Source organism: Homarus americanus, unplaced genomic scaffold (assembly GCF_018991925.1).
Source record: "Homarus americanus isolate GMGI-L3 unplaced genomic scaffold, GMGI_Hamer_2.0 scaffold21314, whole genome shotgun sequence".
Classification (NCBI taxonomy): Eukaryota; Metazoa; Arthropoda; class Malacostraca; order Decapoda; family Nephropidae; genus Homarus; species Homarus americanus.
The window spans coordinates 2,619,690-2,638,017 of record NW_024720811.1 but is presented as its reverse complement, the minus strand read 5'-3'; the positions used below and the strand labels follow the sequence as shown (position 1 = coordinate 2,638,017).

The 18,328-nt window shown below is 37.7% G+C and overlaps 1 protein-coding gene across 1 annotated transcript; it reads left to right on the top strand.

The window, feature by feature from the left end:
* The first annotated feature begins 5,061 nt into the window (after nucleotides 1-5,061).
* Nucleotides 5,062-17,735, top strand: LOC121861230 (transcription factor HIVEP3-like). Its single transcript, XM_042358879.1, has 5 exons — nucleotides 5,062-5,152; nucleotides 11,550-11,650; nucleotides 12,312-12,602; nucleotides 15,047-15,148; nucleotides 16,364-17,735. Exons 2-5 carry the CDS (start codon nucleotides 11,561-11,563, stop codon nucleotides 17,450-17,452), a joined length of 1,572 nt encoding a protein of 523 aa, XP_042214813.1. The 5' UTR covers nucleotides 5,062-5,152; nucleotides 11,550-11,560; the 3' UTR covers nucleotides 17,453-17,735.
* Nucleotides 17,736-18,328: the final 593 nt, after the last annotated feature.

The following is an 18,328-nucleotide window of genomic DNA, read 5'->3' as shown; positions in this document are numbered from 1 at the left end:
GGTCACGGCTCCACTGTTTACACTTCGCTTGACACATGGAAACAAATGAACGTGTTGTTGTATCTGAACTTAGACTTGTACTGTTACTATTCTCTTTTCCACGGTACTGACGTTCCTGGGGGTATTTAACAAGTAAGGATTATTTACTCAGCATAACAAGACAGTGTGAAGAGACAGTCAGACGAGGCGATGCGACACAACCCGAGAAACGAGCCAATACGACGACACAACGCGAGGTGATACCGGGAGGAAAGGTGTGCGACTGGCAGAAAGGTGGGCGGGCAGGTATAGGAGGGCGGGCACCAACAGTGGCACTCCACACACAAACACGCGGCCATCTGCTCTCCTTTACACACTCCTGCCTCTGTTTCCCCCTACTCCAATTTCTTTTGTTTCACTCTTGTTTGTCTGCCGTGGCTTAATCTACTGACTCTACTATCACACTCATAACTACTGTAGTTTTTATTTATAAGGTAACAGTAGACGGGACGTATTACAGAGGAAAGACCAAATATAGAATAGATTAACTTAACAGTGATGTGTGTAGGTGTGTTATGGGGAGGTGTGGAGGTGTGCTATGGGGAGGTGTGGAGGTGTGTTATGGGGAGGTGTGGAGGTGTGTTATGGGGAGGTGTGGAGGTGTGTGGGGAGGTGTGTAGGTGTGTTAGTGGAGGTGTGTAGGAGGTGTGGAGGTGTGTTATGGGGGTGTGGAGGTGTGCTATGGAGGTGTGGGTGTGTGTGGGAGGTGTGGGGAGGTGTGGAGGTGTTGGGAGGTGTTATGGGGAGGTGTGTGGGGAGGTGTGGAGGTGTGTTATGGGGAGGGAGGTGGAGGTGTGTTATGGTGTGGGGGGAGGTGTGGGAGGTGTGTGGGGAGTGTGGAGGTGTGTTGGGGAGGTGTGAGGTGTGTTGTGGGAGTGTGGAGGTGTATGGGAGGTGTGGAGGTGTGTTATGGGGAGGTGTGGGGTGTGTTGTGGGGAGGTGTGGAGGGGTGTGTGTGGGGAGGGTGTGGAGGTGTGTTATGGGGAGGTGTGGAGGTGTGTGTGGGAGGTGTGGAGGTGTGTTATGGGAGAGTGTGGAGGTTTGTTTTAGGGAGGTGTGGGTGTGTTATAGGGAGGTGTGGAGGTGTGTTATGGGAGGTGTGTGTGGAGGTGGAGGTGTGTTATGGAGGTGTGTTATAGGGAGGTGTGGAGGTGTGTTATGGGGAGGTGTGGAGGTGTGTTATGGGGAGGTGTGGAGGTGTGTTATGGGGAGGTGTGGAGGTGTGTTGATGACTTTATAAATGATGAATATTCAATTATCGAAAAATATATTAATGATCTGTATAATAAAGTCATACGATGAAATGTTGAAAGCGAACGTTTGTCTAAGGAAAGTAATGAGGAAATGTGTTAGTAATGAGGAAATCTGTAAAGTTTCTCTTGAACTACTGGAGGTGTGGAGATATTTTTTGTGAGAAAAGGAATCTATCTCACCTTGCTAACTGACGTGTTTTATGGTCACTGAGTTGTTTCAGTTTAGGCTTAATTTCAATATCATACTACCCACTTACTTTACTTATGTTCTTCGTCTTATGATGTAAATGTAATGATAGTAGTAAAATTGTGTTTATTTACTACTGTAGAACTGATTTTTTAATATTTATCTACTCAATTCAGCTTACTGTTCTATATATATTGTCTATAAAATTTGTGAGTGAAGTTGCGCCAGTAACTACATCTTTGTCATTTTACCAGAAATAATTAATCTTTAAGGAAAAAAAATCCCACCGGAATTCAGATCCAAATTATATATATTTGTGATCCTTTACATGACATTTGTGTACGTGGGTGACGAAAGTGGGACGTCCAGTCAGTAAAACTCTAGAATGTTAACCCTTATAACACAACGTCTCTGATCGCTTGTTTATAAACATTGCCACACCTGCCCACCACCACAGGTAGGAGACCCAGATTCTCAAAGATTCGTACGTTAAAATATTTTTCCCTTTAACTAATAAAGCAAGTTAGCATCTAGCTATGGTGTTATTTATATGCAGAGGAAACTTTTTAGCTGTTCTGTGTCATGGCTTAAGTGAGAATTTGACATACGATTGCGCAAAAAAATCAGGTGAAAACATGAAAGGAGTTTACGATCATTTACGAATTAGGGTTGGCTGGATACCGGAAGGAATGCGAGGGGAATGCAGGTATACACAGTGTGGGAGTTGGGGAGAGAGAGGAGAGCAGCTTGTGGTCCGATATTGTTGAGAGAGAGAGGGAGAGAGAATAGTGAATGTAACTTAGAGAGTGTGCTAACAAACATTTACAACAATTGGACGACTTAGCTGGGTCCACCCCCACCCCCCTCCCCCTTCCCCACCTCCAGAAACATACAAATCATGCAATTAATAATCGGTGGATAGCCAAAGTGTAAAGTAAACGCTTACCCCAGAACACGTCAGCTTGGATAAATAAATATATAAAAAATATTTTACTTCTGTTTCTAAGACTCATCCATGCTTCGTTTCGTGGTTTCGGATTCATGAGAATGCCAACAGAGGCCTGGAACAAGACTCGACCTAGCAGTGCTGTCTGTGCTTTGTTCCGGTAAGGACGCACACGGAGGCTTTTAGATAAGCAAATAGCCGGTGAAGAGACTGAAATTAACGAGGTCTGCAAAGTATCGTAAAGTGTTCGTCAGTGTAGTAAAGTGTTTGTAAGTGTCATGGAGTGTTTACAAGTGTTACAAGGTGTTTAAAAGTGTCGTAAAGTAGTTATAAGTGTCTTAAAGTGTTTGTGTTATGAAGTTTTATAAGTAATATGACGTGTTTGTGTCATGAAGACTTATAAGTGTCACAAAGTAATTGTGGGCGCCAAGAATACCCGTACGTTCATAAAAATAGTATGAAGTGTCGTAAAGCGACAAAGTTTTAGAGTGCCATAAAGTGATACGTTATGTCACAATAATTCATGTAATATCCGAAAGTCTTATAAAGTGCTTTTAAGTTCCAATAGGTCTGATAAAGTACCATTAAGCCTAATAAGTGTCATATAATGTCATAAGATGTTGTGCACAGTGAAAAAGTGCTATGAAGTGTCAGAGGTGTCATGAAGTGTCCTAAAGTGTCATGAAGTCTCTTTAAGTGTCGACGGTGTCCTAAAATGTCAGTGACCTTAAGTGTTCTAAAGTGCCGTAAAAAGCCATATAGTTTCAAAGTATCATAAAGTGGCATAATGTGTCAATAAGTCTCTAATAGTTATAAAGTGTACAAGCAACATGCGATAGTGTCATGCGGTGTCGAAAAGTGTCACAAGGTACTGTGGAGTCTCTCAAAGTGTCGCAAAGTGCTATTAATGTCGTAAAGTGTCAATACAGTGCCATTAATGTTTTAAAGTTTCGCAGTGTCATTAATGTTGAAAAGTGTTGCAAAGTATCTTGAACAATCACAAGGTATAAAGTGTGTCACGAAGTGCAGCAAGGTGTCATTAAGTGCTGTGAGGTGTCATAAAAGTGTCAACACGGTGCCAGCAGGTGACCCTGGCCAGGGCTTCTGCGACCACCAGCACAAGGTAACTACTACTGTTGTGTTCTTGATATATTGAACAAGTTCTCTTAGTCATCCATTTGGTATAAACTAATGCTTAAGATCATTGGTTCTGCCTTAATTGTCCTGTAAGTTAGGTGTGATTAATCATATACCTGTAGATGTTTGTGTGTGATAAACGGCAGGTAATCTAATCTGATTTTTTTCTTGTCCTTTTCCAGGTAAGTGTGAGTTAAAGCAGCTCTTCGAGGGATATTAACACACTATGTCTCAGATACGTCCACGTTATCATATTCATTGATCATCGTTTTATCCATCAGCTAAGTATGGAGTCCTTCGGATCCCACAGCAGTTTTAAAGGAACGTTACGCTTTTCCCCTCCATCTTTGAGGACGTCGGTGTCCCTCCCTTATCAAAGAGTTAACTCTGAAGCAAAATTACTTCTCACGTCGTGTTGGGAACAGGCGAAACAACTCACCAGAGCAGGTGGTCAGGTGTTCAAATGTTAACCTTTAGGAGGTGCGGGACAAAAGCGTTGGGCAGAGCAAAATATCACGTATGCTCCACTGAACGCTATAGCCACTAGCCCGCCTGCTGTGATGCGCTGATACATACTATGGAAATTCATATATACAAGGATTAAGCCTTTGTGTAGGACACATGTACAACATGTGTTTGAAAAATGGACTCTGTAGACAACTACAGTATGTAGTAGCCATTCAACTCCCTCTGAGGACAGGTCGTGATGAATAGTTGTATTATATGTGAATTTTTGTTCCATCAGCATTCATGTACCGTACAGTATTGCAAAACTAGAGTAACTTCCATTGAGTGCAAATTTTTCTACAACGAGGGGCAACGTAAGGTATAACATAAATGAGTAACAAGGATCAATATATGAGCCTTCACTAACGAGCATGCTCTGTGTGCTGCTTCAACTGTATTCATTAAACTGTACATTGATAATTTCAAACCAGCTTTAACCCTCCAGGTCCCCAATTCTTAAACTGTCATACATGCTTATATTACACCCTCAGTCAACCAGTTAGCTGTTATTATGTTCCTAGTTACAGAAAAAAAAGTAATGTAAGAAGAATCTTTGAAAATCCGGACCCCATCACGGCAGTTGATGTACTGTTAATTAAAAATAAACTGAAATATAATTCAAAAACTCTATATAACGGATAATAACGTTTTCGTCGTTCCGATTGCTGATAACACAAAGTTGAAAAACAATGACAACAGTGTGATGCAGAAGGAAAATGATACACTTCAAGTTATGGAGATTGGAGACATGAGTGCCACCTGGCTCACACAACTATTAATAGTGCCATCTATGTTTCATCATGGTAACCTAGACCATTCAACAGGATATTCTTCTCTACACGCTTGAGGCAGTAAATGAAGCTTATTACAGTCAACCAATCCACAAATATCTTCCAAATAATTCAATATTTAGCATAATTTTTATTGAGAATATTATTTGAATAAAATAACCATGGGCATCTTAGTGAGGAGTGAGGCGTCTTGATGGTGCCCCAGCCTCTCTGTTTTGTTTACATGTCGAGAGTGAGAGGTGATCTGAAAGTGAAATAATACAGACTTTTTCATATTGTCGTCATTACAGAGGTTTGTTTATCGTATTTACTTGGAGCATAATTGTCAGCTAGGAAATCGGTTAATGTATTTTAGAATTTCAGGCTTAAATGAGCTTGACAAGACCAGTATGATTGGTGAATTCTCTGATTAACTGAGGTGATGCTCAAGAACCTGCTGCCTCAAGGACTTGGTTTATACGACATTATGAGGTCAAAAACATATTTACCGAGTGTCATTATTTTGTTCACACATTATGACTAAAGGTCCCCTGGAACTGTGCTGTGAAAAGGGATAGACTTAAGTAATGGCTGTTGAAACGAACCTGTATGCCAATGACAGTAGATTATTCAGGCGATACTGTTTACTCCTGACATATTATAACCATAATTACTCTAATACTGTAATCTTATCTTACCGAATCTGTGTTAACCTCTCTTTGTTATCATTCATGAAATCTCATGAAAATGTAAGTGTGGTTCCCAGCCTTGAATCATTAGTGTTTATGATCAGGCTAACTGAATCCCTATCACATCCATGTGTGTCAGTTGATCATTTGGGTAAATTTTTACTTTAGGACATGAGTCCCGTGGGGTTGACCAAAATGTTTTTCCAGTGTATTTTGGTGTTTTAAACGAATCTGACCTTCATTTTTTGGCGGAAATGGGGGAGAGCCTGGGAAATCAAAGTTTTTGGGTGGGGGAGAAAACGAAAACGAGTCCTCTATCCTAACCTAACCCGTAGCTGGGGGCTCTGCCCCCGGACCCCCGCTAGGCATATCTTAAACTAACCTTAATATTTCAGTAGTTTAGGGGCGCGCCATGTCAAAAGTATAATATCTTGGTTAGAAGTGGAAGGACCAGTGATACGTAAGAATTGGGTAGAATGATCGTCTTTTTCGTAAAACTCGGCAATAACTTTAAGATAATCGTAGGAGCACAAATGACAACCAACCTTCACCACGGCCATTGTGAGACTGGTCAATGAAATTAAAATCATGCCCAGGCTGCGTCCTTTGAAAATAATCAAATGTGATTGGTCGAAAAAAATTTGCGTGATGATATCGATACATCATTGGTCACGACTGGATGACGTCAGTCAATATTGCGCATGCGTGATGCTCTGATAACATCTCATCACAGATGAAGACTGAAAACTATTTAAAGTCAATTCAATTCAATTGTGTTGCTATTATCCATTTCCGCCTGGTATATACCCTGTACAGTATATATGGGGTTCAAAATGCTCAGAATAGGGAGATCTAAATGTTTATAACTTTTGGGTGTGCTATGTCTTAAAGTCAAATAATGCCCTCATTTGGTACAATTATACTGGGTACCGTAGTAATTCGGTTTAGTACATGGCCTGGACTTCAGGATGAAAATAGGTACTTATATAAAATTTATATCTGAATCAATTTTCTTTTATGGTACTTCTTGTGCAAATGAGCGGTTATGGGGATATACCCCTCCTCCGTCTAACAACTTTGAAGTTCACAAAAGTGTCTTTGAATTAGTGGGATATTGTGGGGTAAAAGAGGGCATGTGGGGTACTACTGCACCATAAAAACCTAATCTAATATAACACCATGTTCCTATCCAGGGGGCTTCTTCCCACATACAAGTGCATCACAAGTTAAAATAAAACATATAAGAGATTTTGTATTACATCTGCTGGATCATCTACCTGCTTCATAAGTCACCCAAGAAACACAGATGATTTTGCAGCCCATTCTTCATTACAGGACATTTTACTTCTTTTTATATTAAATTTACTTCAAGCACAGAGAGTTCTGTCTCTAAAATTTTTTAATTGTTATTGGACTAGTGTATTACTAACCTTGTTACGCATTTAAAGACCTCCTATGTTAAAGCACAGTAATAACAACAGCAGCATGGTATGGTAGTTAACCCTCTCGTGGTCTTTAGAGCAAATTTCGGTGCTAAAGGTGGCGTCACACTGGCATTCTTTCGTAAATTTTTTTGTCAACTTTCAGAAAATCATTAATTTTTTTGTTGTGCACCATCACACATGCATTTAGAACCAACTTACCAGTTTCCCTCATTCGACAACTGTCAACAAATAAGATGGATCCAACTGACGAAGAATGCACAACAATTCTATACTTTGTCATGGCTGTTTTCCAACATTTACAAGCTAAAAAGTGTAAAAGGTGTGCTTGTCCATACTTGGGAAATTATTTTATTTGTTGGCTCCATCATGCTGTTGTTATTCCCGCGTGGTCAAAATGTAAACAACAAATGACATTTTTTTACCTTCTTAAAATCACAAAATTAAACATAATAATGAGTAATGTTGGGAAGAAGAGTAATAATTACAGCTCTTCCCCGACTTACGACCTACTCGACTTACGACCTGCCTCGATCGTACCAAAATTTTGTCAAATTACGTATTTTTGAGTTCCAACGTCAGTACACAGACAAAATTTTCGTTTGTAATTCACTTTAAATTGGCTGGCAAGCTTAAAAGTGAGAGTTTTGTGGTGCTGAGAAGAAAAAGAGACACCCTTTTTAGATTTTCTATGTATTATTTAAGCATTTTCGACTTACGACCATTTCGACTTACAACCTGGATTTGGGTCCCTAACCCCTTCGTAAGTCGGGGAGGAGCTGTACTTCAAAATAATTTCAGCTTTATATTTTAAGTCAAAAGTACAGTAGTTTATTTTTTATAACTCTGTAGTATCAATTATAGATCTTGAATTGAGTCCGGTAAGTTGTCATTTGAGCCGTCAGTGCAAATGGTCTGCTCCGTTTGACAAAAAGTCAATGACAACGTCGATGATTTGTGAAAAAATCGACGATTAATGGAAAAGTTGACAAAAGAAATCTACTGTGACACCATCTTAAGCGCTCCCGTGCTGGTTGTGACTCCACCCACTCAGCCATATCTCACACTGAGAGCACTCCTCCCGCAAGCAGAAATGCAGGAACAGTGGACCGGCACTATGAACCACCTAAGTTCCTGGGTTGGCAGAATTGTCTATTAAGGGTGCAATTTGGGTCTGATTCGCTCTACCCAGTTTTTATAAAAATGGAAAAACTTGGGTCGAAAGACTGCGAGGGGGTGAGATTTTTAACCATCACCAGAAGTACCAGAGGGTTAATGAGCTTGTTTGGGTTAACTGACAATTTTCACCAAAAATGGAGTCAAGAAAGTAACCAATTTAGGCTATTGTGTGATAGAAGTTGGTCAATAGACTCACGTATATTCTGTAATTTTTAGGTAGATGATGCCATCTATTGGGTGTATATTATTAATTCTGTTAAAGATTAGCTACCCAGCTTTTTTTTATACGGTATCCTGCAGTTCTTATTTGTTATTTCATAATATGTAGCTACGCAACTTAGTGTTGGAACACAAAAATTTGCTAAACTGTACAGAAAAACCTCATTAAGGCAGGCCTCGCTAAGGCGGATATTGCTTAAGCCGGACAAAATTATTTGCCCAAAATAATTAAAAAATTTAAATAATTCAAAAATAAAAAAAAGGTAGGATAAAATTTGTCCTCAGATGACATGTCCGCCTTGAATCAACAGGTCCCTGAGAGTTATCATTTGTTGTTTGTGGGAATATTATTTCATTCACTCTAGTAATGATACAATGTTTCTTATTATGTTATCATAGGTAAATGCTTGGTTTATATAATTTGTTTATCACTGTGCCCATCACCGTTTTCAAATTAGACTACAAGATACTGTATGTATTTATCCCATACGTATTTTGATCGTACGCCTGGCAATGGGAGCCTGGGAGCGAATGAGTGACCGCTAGTTAGAGCGCCGTGTCCAGTTGTAACTCTCGTCCCTCCCTGCCATATTTCACTGGATTTAATGTTGTTATTAGTGTTTACTGATATAATAACACTTAATAATGACATACGTAAAGGGAATAGACATTTCTTTGCACACGAGTTAGCTGGCTCAGTGAAGGATGGGAAGACGGTCGCAAAGTGTAGTGGGGGGGGCGTTGCTAGAGAATCGGTGTCCCAACTAATCATTATTTAGCGTTTTTATACATTTAGTACATTCACCGTAGGCTGAAGTAGCATTCATATTTTTTTGCATTATTATTGAAAATTAACCAATAACAATGACCGTTAAGAAAGTGTTTGGTAAGAGTAAGTGCACAGTAATATGTGCACTGTACATTACGTTTTTAATTAATTTTTATTAAAAAACATGTATTTCTTAAATAAAAATTGGATACATTGGTGTTATACTCGTTTTTTTTTTTTAATGGTGATCTTTTCAGAAAAATTAACTCAGGTGGACAAACTTTTATCCCAGAAACCCCTTCCCGCTAATTAGTTTGGCTTAGCAAGGTTTTGCTGTACTTTTGTATTTTGTTAAATTTGGTAATATTGACCTGTTTTTGCCTTATCTTCTTTATGGGTTTTTCAACAAAACTTCAGGGGAAAAATTACAGTGATGACTGTCTAGAGAGTTGTCAAAATCCTTCATGAAAGTTTAGCACAGTACTGTACTGTATTTTAATTTCTTTTAGATACTGGTGATCTCTCAGTTATAAAGTTGGGTCACATGTTTTTTCTTAATATGATTAAGACATCGTAACCTAAAGCTAAGCTTAAAGCTGAGGGGCTCCACTTCCAATTCTTAAAAGATTCAAATTTTTAATTTCTGGAATAATTTACTGTAGCTGAAATTTGATAATCCCAAAATATATAATTTTAAGTACTGTACATTGCAGTGTAGTACTGTATGTTGGTTTTAGTTTAATTTTGTCTTATAAGTTGGCCAGGTCCAGTGCGGGAAGTCCTGAGATGCTTATGTCAATCCCTCAACATTTTCCGAAGCTGTGAAAAAATATGGAAAAAGCAAAAGTTTTTTGTAACCAAATTTTTTTACAAAAAATCAGAACCTGGAACAATGTTTTATTTTTCAATAACTCGATCTTTGTAAATTTGAGAGTGCCTGTACTATGTAATTAATGAGGAATATATACCCATCTTTTATTCATGTACAGATTACCATTTATTGTACACTTTGCAGGAGAGTTGATGTAACCCACCACATCTAGTACTGTACAAGTGATTTGGTTAGACACAAAAGGCACTTCCTTTTAATTGATGTCCCACAACTTCTTTGTATGTGGATATCTTGTTCAGATAAGGCCAATGGGAATTGTTTTGGGCCATGCTGCTGACGATACAGATGACAAAATGAATACTGTACAGCTATCTCTTCACACTGGCTGGTAACACAGTGCACACTCACCGAGTTCTGCTTGCCTGGGAACACATCACATTCATTACTGATACACCCAGTAGGCTATAAAGTAACAAGGTACAGTACAGTAATGAGAGGCAAAATAAGAAGTATGGAAATAAAGTAAAGAGTACCCGTAATTATCTGAATTGTTACTCAAGTAAGAGTACCGCAAAGAAAAGTTACTTTAAGTCCAGTATACAGTATTTAAAAAAGGTCATTTGTGCTCATTAATTAAATAAATTTACTGTACTTTGTTAATGTTCACCTCATGTCCACCTCTGATAATCGTGGACTGTTCATTACTCCAATCAGCAAGCTGCTGGTTAAGTCATAAAAAGAGATTATAGCTATGTGTTATGTCACACAACTATCATAAGATTTTTATTTTTATTTTTATTTTTTTTACGGGGAATATCTCACCCGGGCACAGGTCATCGACCCGCATAGGGGCCTAGGGGGCGAAAAAATAAGACTAAAAAAAAAGAAAAATAGAAAATGAAAAGGTTGTAATGTATTAATATACACCGCGAAGATGCCGGAAAACCAGGTTTTTAAAGTGAGACATTGTATGAGTGTGGAAACACAGAAGAAGGCAGAGCATTCCACAGTTTGGCTGTGTGAGGAAAGAAGGATGTACTATAATGGGTTATTCTAGTGTGACCGACATCCACAGAGAAATGGTGGGCACCTCTGGCAAGATGTGTGTTACTAGCCCACGGCCTTGCCGGCAGTACGCAGGATGCCAAATCCACCAAACATGGGGCATACTGTACATTGTACAAGTTCAATAATCCAGCACACCGGGGTAAAGGGGGGTGCCGAACCATCAGATATGCCTGATTATTGGATGTTACTTCTAGTCACAACCTCAGGATACTTTATTTTCACTTTTTTTATGTGACATACTGCAGTACTGTACAGTACAGTATAGTTTTGTACATACAGTATTGTAAAGACAAATAAATGATACAGTAAGCAAAGGTAAAGAATATAATAAAATATAATACTGTAATTATGTAATTTATTGTTCAGTAAAAGTCAACAATCTTATAATGATGATTTCTTAGGGTACTGTTACTACTGTACAGTAAAATTGTATCACAGCTTTTTCGTGCTGGACAATCAGGCTAATGGACTATAGAGTTTGGAATTTCTGTTCAGTTCGCAATTTCTTTCAGTAAGGAGCACTATGGAAGACGATGATGATATAAGACTACTTCTAGAGTGGACAGACCACACACAAGTTCTTAGAAGGGTCATGTCAACTTTGCGTCATAAGGTGCAGTATTATTTTTATCTCTCTTTTTTGTAGTGAGCTTTTATGATTTGCTATACAGTATACTGTAAACTGTATACAGTACAGGTATACAGTATATATACTGTATATTTTTTTAATTATATAAATATGCATATAAGAATACTGTATTACTGCATGATACCCCGAGGCAAGACCACTTTTGGGGAAATTTTCTTCCCCAGATTGATTTATTTGTTCATATTTTAGTGATTTTTCTTCCAAATTGCTCCCTTTAAAGTAAAATTGATGCACTTGCCATTGTCACACAGTGCATCTTAAATCATTATCATCATAATCAAAGTTAACCAAAATATTACATTATTTTCTATAGATTATTTTTTTGCAGTGTTTATTGTAATACAGCAATTTCTCCACTTATGTGTAGTCATGCAGTCATACCAGGAACTTATCCCCCTTTTCCCATTGAACCAGAGTTTCTACATTTACAGTTTCTTCATTTGTGGGGGTTTTCAAGAATCTAACCCCTGGAAATATTGATGATCTACTGCACAGTATATATTGCACTCAAAGTTATACAACAGCTGTACTGTATTTGATTTAGATTTATTAATGTATATACCATATATTGTATATTTTAATTTTATATCTAAAAAACCCTTACATGACCACAATTTAATTGCAGGAACTGTTTGCTGATGTTACATTGATTTGTGGTGAGAAACGTTATGCTGTTCACAAGTTTGTCCTATGCACTAGTAGTCCATACTTTGAAAAGCTGCTTGAGTGCACACCATGTGACAATCCAGTGTTGGTCCTCACAGAGACCCCACCTGAGACGGTAGAGGTGTTACTTGACTTTATGTACCTTGGCCAGGCAGATCTAAGTTCTGATAATCTGGATCGACTTCTTGATCTTGCCCATGAGTTCAAAATTAGAGGACTGATAAACCCAAAGGATGATCTAGAAAGACAAGTATGTAGTTTAATGATTTTTTATTTAAATATTTATAGTTTATTATATCCTTAATAGTTTTAACTACAGTATATGAATTTTTCATATTTTGTAATAAAATCAAGTTAAAAACTGGCTGTTTCTAAACTGTAGCACAAGTGTCTTTAGTAATGTACAGTATGTGTTGTGATATAATGCTCTTGACTCCTAAACTAAGAGATGCAGTTATGCAGTATTACTGTAGCCAGGCTTGGTTGGTATGGTGGGTTCACTATTGTGTTAAGCCTTGGATTCAGTTATGGGTGTGGCTTCCCACTTTATGAATTTTGTGCAAATTCATAATATCTTTATACAGGTTGTACCTCTCTAGTCCGGCATTCTGTGGTCCGGAAACTCCCGTGGTCCGGAACGATTTTAGTTTGTCCAATAGGTAGATAGGCAGCTCTTTTTTTTTTTTTTTTTTATCTGAATTATTATTATTATTATTATTATTACAGGAGTATTAAATTTTTGCCCCTCAGGCCCCAATGTGGGTCAGTGACCTAAGCCCGGGTGGGCTAATCCCCGTAAAAAAAAACAACAAAAAGCCGCGGGAAATTAAGGTTTGTTTACATCCGGCAGTTCGGCTGCTCTCTCTCTCTCTCTGCTTGTCTATACAGAGTACAACATTTAACCCTTCAATATATATGAGCAGTAAATAAGTGTTGCTTTCATATTCTTATGTAGAGTAATGACGATATATTTTCACATGTGCGCACTTACATACGAGCAGTCTCACTTTTTTTTTTACCATTAATGGTTAGCTACTTATATTGTTCCATTTATTAACATTAAATAACATTACAGGTACTTCAAGCAACCATATTCATTTTTTACATTAATTTTACTACAGCTAAACTCAGGGTCTTATTTTCTTCAGTTTTATATGTAGAACCAATCAGTCACTGGTTTCGTAAGCTTTAACATAAACAATGCCGGCAGCCGTCTCGTCTCCTCTAATATTCCACGTATTATTAATAAATTGTATTGTTAATTTTGCACACACGTACATTAATTCAATAAAAACAAATTCAGAAACATTAATTAAAATATATATGAACAGTAAATAAGTGTTGCTTTCATATTCTTATGTAAAGTAATGACGATATGTTTTCACGTGTGCGCATGCGCACTTACATATGCGATCTCTCTTTTTCTTTACCATTATCGTTAGCTACTTCTATTGTTCCATTTATTAACATTAAATAACATTACTTAAAACAACCATATTAATTTTACTACAGCTACAACCAAGGTCTTATTTTCTTCAGTATTATATGTAGAACCAGTCAGTCACTGGTTTTGTAATCAACGAAAACAATGCTGTCTCATTTCCTCATGTGTTTTAATTTTCTACGTATTATTAATGAATTGTATTGCTCATTTTGCACGCATAAACATTAATTCAATAAAAAAGACATTCAGTAATAAACAATAATGAATCTTTTGTACATAAGAGAAATGACGCTGTTTACAAGATTATGCACGTCGTCTGCACGTTGGCGGGCCGTTCAAACCCGTCGAAATTCAAGTTTCCGCCGTCAAAATTTTTATTTATTTATTTTTTTGTGTGTTCCAATAAAATACGTTAAGAATTAAAAACTCGCGAAATTTGAGAAGCTACTATACGACATTTAACCCTTCAATATGTCTTCAAAGAGACCATGACGCAGAGAAAGTGGTGCTAGTGCTTCCAAGCATAAGCACAAGTCACTATCTATCCAGGAAAAGGGTGAATTTCCATGGTCCGGCACCGGTCAGGTCCCGAGGTTGCCGGACTAGAGAGGTACAACCTGTACTATATATTATAAAATTTATATACTGTACAGGTAGTTGGCTCCAGTAATGATTTTAATATACTGTACAGTATTCTCTTTGTAATGAAGATGGTGACGATTCATACTGAATTTAGAGAACAGCCTTATCTATGTGCATCAGTTGTGGGAGTTTCCATTTCCTACACTCACCTCTCTGCACTCTCATTTCACATCTTGTTTTATTCATAAAATTAGACAGTAACTGTGTTGAAATGAATTCCCTAATACACATGCACTGGACCTTTTTCTTGTATGTATGAAGTGTCAAAATTTTCTAAGAGTCCTCTTCATATTTGTAAGGTGAGTGGTGACCCCATGAATGTCATACACCTGTAAAGTATTTATAAGTTTTAATTTCTTTTTTGTTTAGTTGTACACATTAATCCCAGAACATTTCAGTTTTTATCCCCATAGTATCTAAGTTATGCTCAAATTGCTTGACAATTGTGAACACTTTGCTAACTTGTAATATATTTGTGTACCGTATATACAAAATTTCCCCCATCCATGTTTGCTATTAGGATGTGTGCCAGATTTTCTTCCTGGCAATTGGAAAAAAAGAAATAGGGCTTTTCAGAATTGAGTATTAAATAGAAATTATATCCGCAGGTGAAGAAAGAGGAAATGGAGGTGACTGATGATCCAGTGAAGGAAGAAACTATAGATGAGACAACAGTATTGGATGTTCCAGAAAACCCTCCACCCTCACAGGTCGGTTTATTTATTGGTCACATAATTTTTATACCATGATGTAACCCCTTGTGTACCATGATCTAGCTCCTTGTGTACCATGATGTAACCCCTTGTGTACCGTACCATGATCTAACCCTTGTGTACCATGATCTAGCTCCTTGTGTACCATGATATCACCCTTGCATACCATGATCTAGCTCCTTGTGTACCGTGATCTAACTCCTTGTGTGAAGATGTGATGAATATGCTGGTAATTCCCACTAGTTAACACCACACATTTGGGTATGCTACTGAGAACTATATGAGAGAGCTGATCTTGTCCCTGTGTAACAACTGTGGGTCTTATTAAAAATTTGGACTGTGTTCAAATTTTTTTAAACTTGCATTAAAGATACAGTTTTTCGTGCTGATTTTAAATGTGAAACTCACTGTTTTGCGGAAATGTTTTATTTGTGACTTACAGGTCTATGAATCAGAAGTGCTGGCCAATCATGCTTAACATAAGCTCGTACAAATTTTGCCCTTTGTGATGCTGGCGCCACATAAACTCACACAGGTACCCATCCAACATTTGGCGATGGGTACCGGCTTGTTTGTTAGGTTGGGTAAAAAACAGACACTGTTACCGCAAAGAAATGCCAATAAAATGTAAAATATTTATTCCCACAAAAAATTAGTTGCATACTTAGAATTACCATAAATAACTGTACTAGTGACAAATATTTAAAAAAAAATTATGACAGTCCAATTTGTTTATAAGATCCACAACTGCTATATAGCTTGTTGAGATAATCTACTACACAGGCATCCCGTCATCCTGTCACAAAGCACTAGAGTAAATATGTCAATAATGAATAAAACTATATTCATAATAAGTCACTGTGACACACACACACACACACAAAGGACCCACGTCCTGAGAAGGGAACACACAATTTGTCTCAACTACATCCAGCATTCTACTGGAATGGAGGTGGCATAAGAGTGTTGACTTAGGGCATCATGATGTATTGGGGTGTGTCTGGAACTTTCAAGAAAGAACACTACAGGAAGTAATGGTACATAACCTGCATTTTCATCCTTATGGATTATGTGTACCAAATCTGGAGGATCTATTTCAAGAGGCTTGATCTACAATTGTCACCTAGTGACCTAAACCTTCAGATTTTGCTTACGTTTTTTATGTTCATAACATATGGTCTTAAGTTATTAATTTGTTTGTTTTCTCCACAGGGCTATCAAGAGAAGAGGACTGATGAGAATGGTAAAGTTTTGGATAAAACTAATTTGATAGAAATAGGGAGTGGAAGAACTACTAACATTTATGTATGTACAGAGTGTAATAAGGTGTTTAAGAGACCAGACCTTCTAGAAATGCATAAGTTGAGCCATATTGAAGCAAAACTCTTATCCTGTCCTGAGTGCCCATACAGGAGTCTTAGTCAAGCCAAATTGAATATTCATATCGTACAACATTGTAAAGCAAGGCCATATGCTTGTCCTTACTGCTCAGCTCGCCATTTGTATGAAAAACAACATGTCACACACCAGAGGAAAGCTCATCCCAAAAAGAAGGTTATTATTGATGTTCCCCCAATAAGAAGATCACGGGATGCTCATAAAATGAAAAATCGACTCAGTTATGAAAGTATCACATCATCACCACCACCATCACCACCAGTGAACAATAGCAAACCTTCAGAAACTGACATGTCACCATTACCTGCATCAGAGACCAAGAGAAGCAGCCATATAAGCCCTTCACCATCACCAACAGCAAAGGTTCTTAACAGTCCAAAATCCAGTGCTTCCTCATCACCTCCATCAAAAGTTCCTGAATTCACCATCATGTCACCGTCACCACCACCACCAGACTGGCCAAGACATACAAGATCCAATTCTTCATCACCTCCATTAAAAGTTCGTATAGTCAGAAGGGGGAACATGTCACCAACACCTCCACCTCCACCAAAGAATCCCAAAAAATCTAGTTCCAGGGGCTCATCATCATCACCATCACCAAGAAAAGTTCGAAGAAGCAGTAGGGTGGTCACATCCCCATCACCTCAACTGAACCTGCCAAAGGATTATCGATCTAGCTCGTCTTCCTCACCACCATCAAAAATCAGGCGAGTGAAAAGGTTGAGCATATCACCTTCCCCACCATTAGAGTTCTCAAGGAGTTCTAGCTCATGTTCTTCCTATGCATCTAAAACTCCTGAGTACAGTCCTTCACCCTCACCACCACCACCCAAGGTTTTAAGAAGCTCAAGAACTAATACTCTGACTGGATCCTTGAGACGTAAATCTCGAGAGAAGTGATAAGTACTGTACACTATAGAGAAAGTGGTGATTGAAAGAGCATATTTTCGTAAGTTTATTAATTAATGTTCTTTTTTATGATCTTTTTTTTATCTCATACAAACAATACCTAGTTCATCACATAAGAGAATTTAATGTTCAGTTTCCAAGAGCTCAAATTCAATATCAACTAGTCATAATTAAGTTTGGTGAGAATAGGATATACAGTACAGTACTGTCCTGTATATAATAATTTTTATCAACATTTACAGTTTGCATATACCTGTACAGTACAGTATAAAAAATAATCTTGATTTTTTTTTTTTTTTTTGGGGTTATATTTCTCATCCAGGCTTCTAGTTCTCAAGTGAAGTAATTTTAAGTAAAGATGATAAAAGGTGTAAATAGGCACTGTGCAGTATACAGTATATACTGTACCTGTCCAGTACTTAGTTTACATGATTTAAACTTTTTATAGGTATTGTTACAATTTACAGTAAGAAGTATATATTATTAAGTAGAGCTTTGGAGCATCACCTTCCAGTTGTCAGGCCTTGCACCATAAACTGGTTCTAACTTGAAATACAGAAACTTTGATTTTCAAGGATATTTGTAGGGCTGGCAGGAGTAGGATAGAGATCTTATATTTTGGAGACAAGAGCTTGAGTTTTATGGACATGAAACTTTTGGGTACTGCCAGCTGATGTTTCTTATTGATGGTTCATTTTGTGTTACAGTACCTGTGTCATCTTCCGTCTTCACTGTGCTTTTCTACTAAAATATTTTAGATAAAGTTTCAGATAACATAGCAGGTATGTAATTTTGCCAGGAGATGGTCTGAATTTGCATATATTGTATGTATGGTAATTATAGCCTATTTAAAGACTACCTGGTAAC